Below are 15,851 nucleotides of genomic sequence, written 5' to 3'. Positions count from 1 at the left end.
CTGGACTGCCATCTGTTAGAAATGGTGTAGGGTCTCCTGCTTGGTGTGGGGGGTGGGGTGGACTAGATGATCTACAAAGTCCCTTCCAACTCTGTTAATCTGTATCTATCGGTCAGCCATTTCCCAATATCATTGGTTGGAGATTCTGCCATGATAGCTATTACACACTTAAAGCCATTTGTTCTGCGACTGTCCAAAGTGGCAATGGCACTGGAAAAAAAGTGACTTGCAACCGGTTCTCACACTTGTGACCATTACGGCACCCTCCCACATTCGTGTGATCAAAATTCAGGTGCTTGGCAATTGGCATGTATTTGCAACAATTGGAACATCCTGGGGTGATATGATCCCCATCAGTGATCTTTCCAGCCGGTTTCTGATGAGCAAAGTCAGTGGAGGAAGCTGGATTTGCTTAACAGCTGGGGTGATTTGCTGCTGTGATTCGCATAACACCGTGACAAGACAGGTTGTAAAACTGGGCACGAATCACTTTACAACGGTCTTGCTTAGGCACAAAAATTCTGGTCCCCAACGTGCTCGTACGTTACGGACTAGCGGTATGAGCCATGGTGGCGCAGTGGTTAGAGTGCAGTACCGCAAGCTACTTCTGCTGACTGCCGGCTGCATGCAGTTTGGCAGTTCGAATCTCACCAGGCTCAAGGTTCAGCCTTCCATCCTTCCGAGCTGGGTAAAATGAGGACCCAGATTATTGGGGGCAATATGCTGACTCTGTAAACCACTTAGAGTGGGCTGTAAAGCACTGTGAAGCGGTATATAAGTCTAAGGGCTATTGCTATTCTTTTAGATCGGAGAGCAAAGAGTTGGAGAGGGAGAAAGACCTAATGGTACATCTAACTTGTGGGTTCTCTGGGACCTCCGAGGGGGTTAAGATGTTGGTCTCGAAGGCTTTAGCTTCATCCAGCATCACTCTACATATAGCCCCCAACGACCACAATTGAGCCCAAAAGTTTATGTTGCTTAAGCAAGACATTTGTTAAGTGGGCTTCGCCCCATTTTACAACCTTTCTTGCCACAGTTGTTAAGTGAATCATGGCAATTGTCAAGTTAGTAACCCGGTTGTTAAGTGAATCTGGCTTCCCCGTTGATTTTGCTTGTCAGAAGGTCGCAAAAGAGGATCACGTGACCCCGAGAAAGTGCCACCGTCATAAATGTGAGCTAGTGGCCAAGCATCTGAATTTTGATCACATGACCATGGGGAAGATGCAACAGTTGTAAGTGTGAAAAAATAGCCACAAATCACTTTTTTCACGTCCATTGTAACTTCAAACGGTCACTAAACGAATCGTTGTAAGTCGACTACCTGCACTATGATTCTTAATAGATGAAAGATTATCTTCCCTATGCTGAGCTGGGGTGAGTCACGATGGCTTATATAGTCCCATCTCGCTCTGTGATTTCTAGAGATGACTCACACTTGTGTAAGAGCAGAGGTTGTGACATTGCTTCAGGTTCATGGTGTGGTCCAGAGCAGGGCTCCAAAACAAGAAAGGTGTGAAGACAATTTCTCTTTCTTTTTGTTCCTCAAAAACTATAATTGGAAAAACTTTTCCTGTGGAAACTGGGGCCTTGCAGTAGGTCCGTCAATGGCTATTGATCGACAGAGTTTAGAGCAAGTGTGGTGGTATATACTTGTGATGGCACGCAGTGCCGTCTCTGTGGACACGCGAGCCGTCACCCCAGTTCAGCTCTGCCATACATGTGCTCACACCTCCCTCTGGACAGCTGGTCTTCGGGTCTCTGCCACGCATGCAGATATGTGAGGGTGTGTGTGTGCGCATGGCCAGGGGGCAGGGGGCATGCGAGGGGGCCATGCATGGGGGGGCAGGGGGCATGTGTGGGGGGCCACACAAGCATGCGTGGGGGGGATCAACGGGGGCCATGCACGCATTGATTTTGGAGTTTGGGCACATGCAGGCATTCACATGCATTCTCATGAGCTTTGGGCACTCAGTTCGGAAAAGTTTAGCCATCACTGGTATATATAGTAGTGGCCAAAATTATATATTGGCCGTATATTGTATATTTTGGTTTTTCTATGGTGATAATTTTTGTATATCTCGTTTTTTTCTACGTGTTTCACTTTTCTTCTTTATCCTGTAACTGCTATTCTAGTAGCAAATCCTTCATAAAAGTCGTTGCATTACATTCTGTATTAAATTATCTTTCCATTGATATATAATTTTATGGTACTACTCCCCCAAAAAAGTGGTGTTATTAGCTATTTTTAGAAAATACACTTTTCCCAAAAAGTTTTCCACAATTTTGGCCACTACTGTAGATTTTAAACCTGAACTGCTTTTATTAGGTATAATATCAGAAAAAAAATATGTATGTATTTAATATTGCATGTTTTAACAGCAGCGGGGATTATATTCGCACAATACTGGGAGAATGAAGATATACCGCCAGATGAAGAGATAGTCAGGAAGATTGTGCAGAAATTGATAGATTGACATTGAAAATTAAATAGAAAAAAGATGTAGAATATTATCAAACATGGAAGTTATTTTACCAATGGTTGGAAAAAGAGGGATGGAGATGGAGGGATGGAGGGATGGAGATTAAGAATGTAAATTTGTATTGTTAAGCGGACTAAATATTCAGACAACACGATGTCTATTAAGCGCTAAGAAATGTATTTTAATAGAAAATCAATTTTAAAAATTAAAAAAGAAAAGTGGCAAGAAATGTCATAAAATGGGGCAAAACTCACTTGGCAGCATACATTTCAGGCTCAATTGTGGTCATACGTTGAGGACTACCTCTATTAGACAGAGGCTTCCTTATCTGGAGTATTCGTTTATTTAATATATTTTTGTTAGATGAGAATGGGAAAGCTTTAGTTTACAGCAGAGATCTCCAACCTTGGCAACTTTAAGACTTGTGCACTTTAAGTCCACTTTAAGTTGCCAAGATCGGAGACCCTGGTTTACAGGTACTCACCAGCTGTTGTCTAATGCCTTGATTCGTAGCTGCTCTGGAGCCACTCAAGGAGAAGTATTTAAGAAGACTGTTCTGTGGTGTACTTTGTCAGGTAGGGCTTTCTATTTATTTATTTAACGATGCATTTAACTGTTTATTTTGGTTACTGGGTAGAACTGAGATGCCCAGATTTCCCAGCGTCCTCCAGTGACAATACCCACATTGCACTGGATGGCCAGCAAAGCCTGAGGCATGCGTTGGACTACTGCTCCCATGCTTCCTAGCCACACAAGCTGGGAATTAGGAGGATTGTGTTCCAATACAAACTCCCAAGATGGGTAAGCTGCCGTAGAGGAAGCTGTAAAAAGCCTCCATTGCAGTGGTGAAATGTAAAATTTGTTACTATCAGTTCTGTGTGCGTGGCTTGGTGGGGGTAATGTGATTGGGTAGACGTGGCCAACTTTTTTTTTTTTTTTAACTTTTAAGAGCAATTTTTCTACAACCTCTTCAGCCAGCAATTTAACAACCGGTTCGGCCGAAGTGATGCGAACCAGTTGAATCCCACCACTGCCTAAAACTGAGAAGCAGGTTGCATTTAAGGCCTTTGGCACACAAAACATGTATTCAGCCTTTTTGGTTCTTGAAAAAGATGTTTTTATACTCCCTCTGCAGGAAACAAATTCATATTTCTTCTTTGCTTCGGGCATTTTAGCACTGTGTCCTCTTAGATGGCAGCTATGCTTCCAAAATAGAGCTAGGTTTTCTTGGTAAACTGACTTTTCTTTCAACTGACCAGCATGTTAACGTTCTGTTAAAACAGAGGTGTGCGTTTGATCGTGATGACAGACCTTCGTCCTGCTCTAACGTCAATGAAGAGATAAGAACAGAAGAGAAGGTAAGCGCAGACAAGTTTTGGAAATAGGTTGGAAGTAGGTTGGAAGAGAACTTGAAAAGGAACTGATCATCCGCAACTTTCTTGCTTGTAAAGTTGAGTGAGCAGAGATAATAAAGAACTGAATGTCCCTAGATACGAATAAGGTGTTTTTCTAAAAGGCAACTCATTTTTGGATGAGAAGCAAAACATTTTCAAACAAACAAAAAAAACCAAAGAAAGTCCAGTTGTCTTCTGGAAAAGCACCCTGACCTGCACAATTGAGAATCTCTATAGATGGCTCAGTGGCTAAGACGCTGAGCTTGTCAACTGAAAGGTCGGCAGTTCAGCGGTTCAGTCCCTAGTGCCGCGTAACGGGGTGAGCTCCCGTGACTTGTCCCAGCTTCTGCCAACCTAGCACTTCGAAAGCACGTAAAAAATGCAAGTAGAAAAATAGGGACCACCTTTGGTGGGAAGGTAACAGCATTCCGTGTGCCTTTGGTGTTTAGTCATGCCGGCCACATGACCACGGAGACGTCTTTGGACAGTGCTGGCTCTTCGGCTTTGAAACGGAGATGAGCACCACCCCCTAGAGTCAGGAACAACTAGCACATATGTGCGAGGGGAACCTTTACCTTTACCTTTTATACCATGAACAAAACATTGGTTAGCTCTTTTGATCCTAAATCAAGGTTACTTTCAGAGGAGGTGTTGATTTTTCTGCAATTAGCCAGAACTGGAGTTCAGACAAAGATTCCAGATTATACTATATTCTGTTTAATTATACGTGGTGACAAATCTCATCTATGAAAGCACTGTAATCCTGACTAAACTCTTTAATTTTTAAATATTATCAGTTGACCTGAGATGAGAAATTGTATAAACAAATTTGCTGTTTATGAGCATTTTTATGAGCCCTGGTGACTCAGTGGTTAGAATTCAGTACTGCAGGCTAACACACTGCTCATTCCAGGAGTTCGATCCTGACCTGCTCAAGGTTGACTCAGCCTTCCAAGGTCAGTAAAATAAGGACCCAGATTGTTGGGGGCAAGATGCTGATTCTGTAAACCGCTTAGAGAGGGCTAGAAAAGCACTGTGAAGCGGTACATATATAGGTCTAAGCCAGGGGTGAAATGCTACTAGTTTGGACCGGTTCTCCTGAGCCAGTAATAAAAAAATGCTACTGATTCGGGCGAACCGATATTTCCAATGATCAGCTGGGTGGCGATCAGCTGTGACGTGCGATTTATATTAGCTAGAATTGTCAGATTTCCTGCTTTCTAGCTAATCTAGCTAATCTGCGTGGCACAGTGGATCCCCCCCCCTTCGCTGTTCTACTTACCTTTGCAGACTCGGAAGGCTTCAAAATGTACCTTTTTTAGCGCTGAGCGGGTGCGCCTCAGGCGTGCATGTGCGCGCAAAGCGTGCGCTCAGTAGCAGACTTACAGAATAGGTAGCAGACTTCAGAGGATTTCATCGCTGGTCTAAACACTTGCTATTTCTGGATTTACCATCCCCGCCCCATCTTAGAACCTATTTTTCCATGCACTTATCATGGCACAAACATGCTTTGCAGTGGTGGGTTGCCCCCGGTTCAGACCGGTTCGCAAGAACCGGTAGTAAAACAGGTGGGAGGCTCCACCCAATGCCCCGGATGTCGTCATAGGCGATCTGCGCATGCGCAGAAGCTTCACAAGTTCCTGTTGCGAACCGGTAGTAAATGTAAGTAGAACCCACCCCTGATGCTTTGGTATCATTTTTTACCTGACCTGATAAGAAGATAATAGAAGAACATAAGCGGTGCCCTGCTGGATCAGGGCCCTGGCCGATCTAGTCAAGTGATCTGTTCTCACAGCAGCAAATAAACTGTACGTAGAAGCCCACTAATCTCTTAGCAGACGACCTTTGCTTTTGGCTATTAGATGACCTTTATTAGAGGTCATCTAATAGCCATTGATTCCTGTGACTTTCACTCCCTTTCATGAAAAGGGAACTGGTCCCTTTTCTGAAGCCAGCCAAGCTGGCAGCCAGGAGTACATAATGTTCCTTTTTCTTTATTAGCTTATAATATAAAACATGAAAATACGAGAGCAAATAATAAGGAACAAAGGGGGAGGGAAAGGGGATGGAGAAAAGTGTAGGAAAGAAGGGGGAAAAGGAAAAAAAAAAGGCATTGATTTCCAACTCCCTCTGGTGCAGTAGATAGAATAAGACAGCAACATCAAACATCAACTTTTTTACTTTTCCATAATATTATAACTAGCCATTTCTATAGCAACAAACCTATCTACAAACCTGCCGCCGATAGCCTCCCACCGACCAGTACGCTCCCACAGAGAGGGACTCCTCAGGGTGCCGTCAGCCAGGCAATGTCGGCTGGCGACCCCCAGGGGGAGGGCCTTATCTGTGGCAGCTCCTGCCCTCTGGAACGATTTGCCCCCGGAGATACGAAGGATATCGGATCTCCGGGTCTTTCGCCGTGCCCTAAAAACTTTTCTTTTCCATCAAGCAGGGCTGGCGTGACCCCCCCCCCTTCTTTAGTCTTTTTTAGTTTTTTAGCTTTTAAATTGTCAATGGGTTTTAGTTTGAATGTTTTAAATTTTGGGCCAAAGTCATATAATTCTTTTTAAAAATTTTAAATTTTGTATTGGTATGTGTTTTACTTCTGGCTGTGCACCGCCCTGAGTTCACTAGGAGAAGAGCAGGATACAAATTGAATAAATAAATAAATAAAATCTAATCAGTAAAACCCTGAATCAAAGTTTCATTTTTTTTCCCCCACCTCGGCACATTTGTCCACAGTGGGAATCAAAATGTCCTTCCATTTTTGTGCATAACGTAGTCTTGCTGCCGCAAACATGTACAACATCAAGAGTTCCGAATTGTTTTTCCAAGTCTTTTTTTTTACGTAGATACATAATGTTCCTACGATGCTGACTTAGTTCAAAAACTAGCCCCTCTGTGAGGCAATAGAGGATGAGTATTGCACCAGTGTGCCTACCGTCCCTGTCCTAATATTCCTTTTTACTCTTACTCTTTTCATGTATTCAAATGTTTGTACTTGTAAAAGTATGTTTATACTTTTACCTGTTATCTTATATGTGCTTGACTGACAAACAAATAAAATAAAATAAAATAAAATAAAATAAAATAAAATAAAATAAAATAAATAATAAAATAAAATAAAATAAAATAAAATAAAATAAAATAAAATAAAATAAAATAAAATAAAATAAAATAAAATAAAATAAAATAAAATAAAAAGTTTTGAACTTGTGGTGCTGAAGTAGACTCCACAAAAACAACAACTGTAGACAGCCAAAAAAACAAACCAATGGATCTTCGAATAAATCAGCTCAGAGTTCACTTGAGGCATAAATGACCAGGCACAAATTACAGAGAGTGCCCTGTAATTAACTATTGTTCTTCCTCGACTGTTTGAAGTTCCAGCTGTCCCAGAAGTGAAACGACTTCAAAGGGAAAAAGAAAAAGAAAAAACAGAAAGTCCAGTTGCCTCTTGAAAAAGCACCTTTGGGACAACTATGACCTGCATGACTGAGAATCTCCTCAGACAGCTGTCCTAGCACTTGCACACTGCTGTGAACACAGTCAGGGTGCCTGATGCCAGTTGCCAAGTGTCCAAATTTTGATCATATGACCGCAGAGATATGTTCTGGCCTAGGCTTCCCCAGCAGCACAAAGCCGAGTTGTCAGACTTCGATGCTATCTCAAAATAAATGAATTTCCAAACTGCCAATTTTTAAGGAAATTTTCTCTTTATTCGAGTACAGCAACCGGATCATGGCTCGTGCGGTCAGGACTGACCTTTGCCCCCCAATCCCTCCCTTTCCGATCCCCAATTCTCTGCTTCTCATTGGCTATCTTCCAAGTCACTCTCCTGACTTCTTCCCTCGTCAGTTCACAGGAATGTTCCCCCCACACTTCATTTCCAAGGAGACCGAGCTTCAAAGGGATTTAGCAGGCAAAAGTTCAGGCTTATCTCCCTCTTCTGTGTCAGCGCTGAGACGCTGACATGAGTCCTCGTCCCGATAAACCCCTTTTATTTAATGTACAGTGAATTCCTCTCCAGCAAAGTCTTTCCTCTCCCACAGTCTTTCAAGATAGTTCACAATTACCGACTTTTATCAGGCTTGGAGAGTGGCCAGGCCGATATTTTTCAGATGCAATGCTTGGCAAGAATGCAGGAATGAACTAATTTGTCTCTTGCAAACTCCCTTCCCTTTTTGCTCCTCTTTTATTCCCTCTGGGAGGGGCCCTTCATCGTGCACCTGTGGCCTTACTCCCAAGTCGACCCTTGTTCTTTAGCTGTTCCCTTCGTCTGGCAACTCTGCGCATGCGCACACTGGGAACAGGCTCCAGCTGTTCGTCTGCCTCACTGATGTCTGACTCCAAAGGCAGCTGATAACTGGCATACGGCTCTGGCCCCCTCTCTGCCTCCGACACAGAGCCCTCATCAGAACCTTCCCCAGGCTCCAGGACTGGCCCATGTTCCTCCCCAACCTCCTCACTGTCCGACTCTGCTGCCAGATCACCTGGCCGCTGGCAGGCCACAACAAGATGCTGCAATGGTCATAAGGGGGGGAAACGGTCATAAGTCACTTTTTTTCAGTGCTGTTATAACTTCGACCGGTCACTAAACGAATGATTGTAAGTCAAGGAATACCTGTAGTACTTTGTTTTTCAAGATGGAGGTAGTGGGGCCCAATTATTTCAAAAAAAGAGTCATCTAACTAGATGCTTATTTCCTGGTAGAAGGAGCTTTCTGTAAATTAGTTGAACTGCATTCTGGCTTCTGGAAGGCAAATCTCCTTACTTTCAGTTCCTCTTCTTTAAATAGGAAAGCTGTTGCTATCAAAGACTAGGAACCCAACTCTCCTGGCCTTGGAGCACGTGCTGGTCCACACAAGATATTTTACTGCTAGGTAAGCTAAAAACTATGCCTTGGGTGCAAATGGATTGGCTAAAAGGAGGACCATACAGTCCTGGAAGAAGAAACCTATATCTGATTTGCATGTTGCTATGTGTTAATTTTTCAAAATTTGAATTTATTATTTTTTTAAAGAAAAGGGGTAAGGTGGAAAACTCGGAAGCAACATACTCAAAGTTTGGGAATTCTTCTATAACATCATTTTCCAGGTTCTTCCAATCCCTTTTATTATTATTAAGTTTGTAGTTACTACTTTTTCATTAATATTATTGTATATATTTATGCTTTTGTGGATTAGCATTTGCATCTATCATCTGTGTATGAAGATTAAAGTAGGCATCCTTTTTTTTTTTTTTTTTTTTTTGGAAACCGTGGAGCTCAGCAGCCATTCAAAAGGTTCTGACTGAAATGTCTTTATTGAGCAATTAGTTTTTTGTATGTAAAACTCGCAGATTGCAAAAAAAAAACTATTTGAAATTGGCCACATGGCTTACATCTTGGAGGATCAAACTGTACTTTGCAGTATCCCGATTCAATTGTCCCCAGAAATGTTTTTTTCCCCAAAGGCAACTGGACTTTCTTGGTGTTTTCTTTGAAAACATTTCTCAAAACCTTTTCAAAGAAAACATCAAGAAAGTACAGATGCCTTTTAGGGAAAAAAAAAAACACGTATGAGATAACCATAACCTGGTTTAATTGAAAATCTCAATAGACATCCCAACCCTTGATCTGCATGATTCCAGATAAACAAAGCCAATGTCAGGGTTCCAAGTAACACTCCCAATGAAAGAAGACTCCGAGGCTACAAGTTCCTCAAAGTTCCATTTTATTAGAGATGTCATATTGGCACATCTGGGAAAACCTGAATCTGAAAGCTTCCAGCTTTTTCCCATCCAAAAAAGTCCCATCCCCTGCACCCAAATGTCCATCACATGGTCCAATCAATGCACCGTCCCAACTGGAGCTGCCTCCCAGTCACACCAATCCAGGCACAGGGCAAGCTGTCCTTGACCCTCTGAGAAAGGAATGTTATTATGACTACATATCACCCCTGCTCCATACAATCCCCCCTCCCAGTTTCCCATAGCACTAAACGTGGCAGGCCTGAAGGCCCAATGCAAAAGATGGCCTCCAGGGCTGACAGCCAGATTTTCTGGCCTTCCTCCCATTATTAATCCTGCCACGCTCTCCTTCTCTGTGTCTTTAACAGAAGCATTGTCACTTGATTCTCTGCAACTGGTTCGAAGAAGCTCTCTGCCCGGGACTGTTGGAAATCCTCAAATATTGTTGATATTTGGGAAACAACGCTTAAGAAATGGAAGCACCTCGGATATGATATTGGATGAACACAAGTAAGATCAGAGACCCAGCTTTTAAAATGTTGCCTCTTCCAAGGTTGATAAGGGCTACGTGCAGCTCAATTTGATTTTGAAGTTCTCAATAGATAATCTTTCTCTTACATTGCCAGCATCTTCTCATTTGATTCTTAGTTATCTATTGTATCCTAATGACTTCTGTTCCCTTTTATATATGATTCAGATAAGCAAATCCACATAACCATTGATAATAGTGTATAAACTTGTGTGGGGGACACCGGGGCCCACACAACCATGGGGCTGGTTGATCCCACAAGAACCCCCCTCCCCACCTGTATTAACAACTCCATCTCCATCTTTTGATTTTATATATTATATATATATTTAAACAATTCTTCTATTTTAATGCTTAATTTTATTGATTAAATTGCATACCACCCAAGCTACTTCTGTTGACTGCTGGCTGCCTGCAGTTTGGCAGTTCGAATCTCACCAGGCTCAAGGTTGACTCAGCCTTCCATCCTTCCGAGGTGGGTAAAGTGAGGACCCAGATTGTTGGGGGCAATAGGCTGACTCTGTAAACTGCTTAGAAAGGGCCGGAAAGCACTATAAAGTGGTATATAAGTCTAAGTGCTATTGCTATTTTCCTTCCTTCCTTCCTCCCTCCCTCCTTCCTTCCCCTCCCTCCCGCTCAGTGGTTAGAATCCAGTATTGCAGGCTGACTCTGTCCATAGCCAGGAGTTCAATCCTGACCAGCTCAAGGTTGACTCAGCCTTCCATCCTTCCGAGGTCGGTAAAATGAGTGCCCAGATTGTTCGGGGCAAAATGCTGACTCTGTAAACTGCTTAGAGAAGGCTGTAAAGCACTATGAAGTGGTATATCAGTCTAAGTGCTATTTATATATATATATATATATATATATATAATATATATATATATATATATATATATATATATATATATATATATATATAATTTTACTTTATTTTATTTTGTTGAGTACATATTACATAATATATATAAGTATAAGCATGAATTGAATTTATATTTATATCTAAGATGGATGGATGGATGGAGTCATTCAACTGTAAACTTTTTATGATGGACTAGTTAGTAGAACTAATACCTTTGCCTGTCCCATCATCCACAGTAGCTTTGTTTTCAAGGTCATCTTTGGAGCTTAAGAAGACATTCATAAATGTGTCCAATATCTAACAGGCCATCTTTTTCTTTATAAAAACATGGGCAGTTCTTGGGAACATTTCTAGTCATTACCCCTTAATTGGGCAAGTCTTGGGCCAAATATCTTTCACAAATGTTGTTAAGAACTTCTTCTTTGAACCAGCAATGTTCTTAGAAGCTCCGCTGTCCCTCTGGGTTTTGTTATCCCTCTACAAGTGCTATGTTACATGCGTTACTTTTTTTTTAGCAGCCTTTTGTCCTGAACAGTTGGTATCTAACTCAAATATTTTTTGGTGTTAGGGTTACTTTCCTTCAGCTATAAGAATCGAGGGCAAAATGTCATGATAGGTCATCAGATGAGCCACTGTCCACTATATGAGAGGCACCATCTAAATTTTTTATCTCTCTTGGCTAAGGAAGCTCTTGCTTCCAAAAGTCAATTTTTTTTTGCAATTTCATCTTTCTGGGTGACGTCATTATCTTGGCTACAAGGGTTACTGTTGTACAGGCATTTAAAACTCCTGTGTTTCCCCGAAAATAAGACCCTGTCTTATATTTTTTTGAACCCCGAAATAAGCGCTTGGCCTTATTTTCGAGGAGGTCTTATTATTCTGGGGCGCCTGGAGCAAGACGGGGCTCCTCTTGCCATCTTACCTGATTTCCAGCTCTGTCTCCCTAACCCTAACCAGAGGAAATGGCGGGGACCAGCTGCGCATGCACTGAAATATTTTCAGGGAGGGCTTATTTTCGGGGAAACACGGTAGTGATAGCTACTCATTCTACTTTGTCTTACGCTGGTTTTGTGCTGCAGCTGGGGTTGGATTCTTCGCTTGGGTAAAAGCTGTAGATAAAAATAACCCCCGGCGTTTCACTTTAGGGGAAGGGAAAGCTGCATAGCAGCCATATGCAAATATTGCTTTCTGCTGGCAGGTGTAATCACCATTCGGTTGGTAACCAGACGGATGCAGACCTGATCTCCGGGATAAGGATGGAGGGCGACTCTCCCAAGGTTAGTTTCATTTACTTGTTTCCAAGAAAAGATTCCCTAGGGCAGTGTTTCTCAACCTTGGAAGCTTGAAGATGGGTGGACTTCAACTCCCAAAATCCCCCAGCCAGCGCTGCTGGCTGGGGGATTCTGGGAGTTGAAGTCCACCCATCTTCAAGCTTCCAAGGTTGAGAAACACTGCCCTAGAAGAAGACCATTCAGTCAGAACCTGGGAAGTCGAATTCTTTCCCTCTGGGCTGTTCTGTCCCCGAATATTGACAGAGGTTTCTTTTTACCACATTGGTTTGGTTCAGGGGTAAAAATGCACTTACCTTTCCTACCGGCTTGCTAATGTGCGTGCTCCGTGCATGTGGTAAAGAAGGCCGTGGAATACCAAGGAAGGAAGGAAAGGAAGGAAGGAAAGGAAGGAAGGAAAGGAAGGAAGGCAACAGAGCCTTGATGGTACAGTGGTCTACGCACCCTGTTATTAACACAGCTGCCTGCAATTTACTGCTGGTTCGAATCTCTCCAAGGCTCAAGGTTGACTCAGCCTTCCATCCTTTCTAAGGTAGGTGAAATGAGGACCCAGTTTGTGGGGGCAATAAGATGACTTTGTATAAAATATACAAAAGGATGAAGGCTATTGCTTAACGCATTGTAAACCGCCCTGAGTCTCCGGAGAAGGGCGGCATATAAATCAAATTTTAAAAAAAAAAAAAAGGAAGGAAGGAAGGGACTATCTTCCTGTATTTCCCTATATATGTTATATGCAGAAATGGCTCAATGGATACAGCCTACTTAATAAGACTTTCCAGGGGAAGTAGTCTAGTAGCACACAGTCACATGGCACCTTAAAAATGAACCGCGCTCACACACGTGCCATCATCAACGCATGCACTGGCTTCACTCATGTGCGCGCACCGTCATCTGCACATGCGTAGAGGGTCAAAGCCAGGATGTGACAACATCGCAGTTTGGGGGTGGTGGAGCCTGTGTCTCCCGGCAGAGACCCCAAAATCAGCTGGCCGGTGGGAGGCGCACGGCCGTGCTCAGTGGAGCTGATCTGGGTGTCGGCTCGCGTGCCCAAAGAGATAGCTCCGTGTGCCACAGGTGGCACGCGTACCACAGGTTCTCCATCACGGCAGTATGTGAAACCCACCTCTGACTTGCTTGTTTTCTTGCAGACATTTCAGTACCCAAATTTAGGTAACATCGTCCGTGCTACTCAAATATCCTCCTTTATTAATACTTGGATAGATTTACTTGGTGCTTGATGGGCATTTGAATGCATGAACCAGTTAGATGCAAACCGAGCACCGTGTAGCTGTAAAATCTTGAAAATTAAATTTTAAAAGCTATACTTGGTTAGTTTTTGTCCTCACAGCTGTCTAGTCCATTATGAATTGTGGCATCCCAGATTCAAATGTACTTTCCTCCCTCCCCTCCAAATGTAAAGATGTCCACCCTAATCCAGCCGTCCCAGTTAGTTGTCCTCCAGTTCCCAGAAAACTCAATTCTCAGTGTTGGTGTCTCAAAGTATCCAGAGCAGTGGTGAAATGTAAAATTTGTTACTACCGGTTCTTGGGCGTGGCTTATTGGGGGTGGGCGGTGTAATGTGACGGTGGACGTGGCCAACTTTTTATTTTTTACTTTTAAAAGCATTTTTTCTACAACCTTAAGAGGTTGCAGAAAAAAATGCTTTTAAAAGCCACTGACGATCAGGCAACTCAGCTGGGATCGCCAGAGGCTTTTAAAAGCATTTTTTTCTACAACCGAAGAGATTGTAGAAAAAAATGCTTTTAAAAGTCTCTGACGATCCCAGCTGAGCGGCGTGATCATCACAGGCTTTTTTTTTTTTTTTTACTTTTCAAAGCATTTTTTCAGCCGAAGAGGTTGTAGAAAAAATGTTTTTAAAAGTAAAAAAAAAAAAGCCTCTGATGATTGCGCAGCTCAGCTGGGCATGTGGGGGGGGGGCAGGGATTTTTGCTACCGTTTCTCCGAACCACCCGCCACCATCACTACCAGATCGGGCGATCCGGTCCGAACTGGGAGCATTTCACCCCTGATCCAGAGGATAATAGATTGAGGAAGAAGATTCTCTTTAACTATCTTTGGGAATAAAATACTTCATTTACAGGACTGGGGTATGATAATACTGGGATGGCTGGAGAATTCTGGGATTAGTAGTCCTTTTACCTGAAAGCTGCCAAGGTTGAGAAACACTGCTGTTCTCCACCCATACAGAATATTTGGGAGTAGTTCAGGCTGAAATTTACTGCATCTGGAAAAATCAGAGATTGGAACAGTATGCCTGCCCTGCAGTGTTGCTAACTACACCTTTCAGTTTTGTAGCAAAGTCTCACCAATGGAGAAAAAATGCTGGTAGTAGTAATTATATAGTACAGGTGGTCCTTGACTTACGCCAACAATTCAGCCCAAAATTTCTGTTGTTAAGTGAGACGTTTGTTAAGTGACCTTTGCCCCGTTTTACAACATTTCTTGCCACAGTTGTTAAGTGAATCACAGCAATTGTTAAATGAACCCGGCTTCCTCATTGATTTTGCTTGTCAGAAGGTCACAAAAGTGAATCGCATGACCCCGGGACACTGTAACCATCATAAATGTGAGCCAGTTGCCAAGCATCCAAATTTGGTCACATGACCATGGGGATGCTGCAGTGGTCATAAGTGTGAAAAACGGTACATATAACATTTGGAGGGAATCTGTGGAACTGAATGGTGGAGACCAGATGATAAATCTGGTATTCTTTTGTAAAAGGAATTTAGTTCAATTTAGTGATTCAGTTTAGTTCATACCTGAGTGGCCTATTGCTTTTCCTCACTTTCTTCAATTTAAGTCTAAATTTTGCAATGAGAAGCTCATGATCTGAGCCACAGTCAGCTTCTGATCTTGTTTTTACTGACTGTATAGAGCTTCTCCATCTTTGGCTGCAGAGCACATAGTCAATCTGTGTTGACCATCTAGTGACGTCTCTTGGGTTGTTGAAAAAGAGTGTTTGCTATGACCATCATATTCTGAATCCTGAAGATGAAACTCAAATATTTTGGCCACCTAATGAGAAGGAAGGACAGCCTAATGCTGGGAACGATGGAGGGCAAAAGAAGAAGGGGACGACAGAGAACGAGGTGGCTGGATGGAGTCACTGAAGCAATCAGCGTGAACTTAAATGGACTCCAGAGGATGGTAGAGGACAGGAAGGCCTGGAGAAATGTTGTCCATGGGGTCACGATGGGTCGGACATGACTTTGCAACTAACAAAATTTGTTAAAAAAAAGGAGAGGAAAAAAAATGGACCGGCTAAGTCTTTTTCATCTAGCTTTCCTCTCGAGGTTACATGGGTCCTTCCAATATAGAGCCATGACTCTTCTTTTTTAACTTCTCCTTGGTCCTTTAGAGAAAAAGCTATTGTTAAAATAAATCAAATGAAACAGTGGACTTTGTTCCAAAGCAAATGTCTATGGAAATAATGTTAGCCACAGGAAAGCTGCGCAATAAAATAATCCCTCACTGTGTTTTTCCTAGATAACTAAGTCCCAGGCTGATTTTATTTATTTATTTATTTATTTATGGAATTGATCTGGTAGT

The 15,851-nt window shown here is 42.5% G+C and overlaps 1 protein-coding gene across 1 annotated transcript in view; it reads left to right on the top strand.

Annotated features, from left to right (window-relative positions):
* Positions 1–15,851, top strand: part of IRAG2 (inositol 1,4,5-triphosphate receptor associated 2) — a 76,766-nt gene that overhangs the window by 32,069 nt on the left and 28,846 nt on the right. Inside the window, exons 20-24 of the mRNA XM_087873501.1 lie at positions 2,994–3,055; positions 3,764–3,838; positions 8,673–8,757; positions 9,973–10,114; positions 12,191–12,269. Of these exons, the coding sequence (XP_087729627.1) occupies positions 2,994–3,055; positions 3,764–3,838; positions 8,673–8,757; positions 9,973–10,114; positions 12,191–12,269 (443 nt within the window). The remainder of the gene's footprint in view (positions 1–2,993; positions 3,056–3,763; positions 3,839–8,672; positions 8,758–9,972; positions 10,115–12,190; positions 12,270–15,851) is intronic.

This window comes from Pantherophis guttatus, chromosome 7, assembly GCF_059756535.1.
Source record: "Pantherophis guttatus breed Tessera chromosome 7, ASM5975653v1, whole genome shotgun sequence".
NCBI lineage: Eukaryota > Metazoa > Chordata > Lepidosauria > Squamata > Colubridae > Pantherophis > Pantherophis guttatus.
This window is presented reverse-complemented; position numbering and strand designations above follow the sequence as displayed.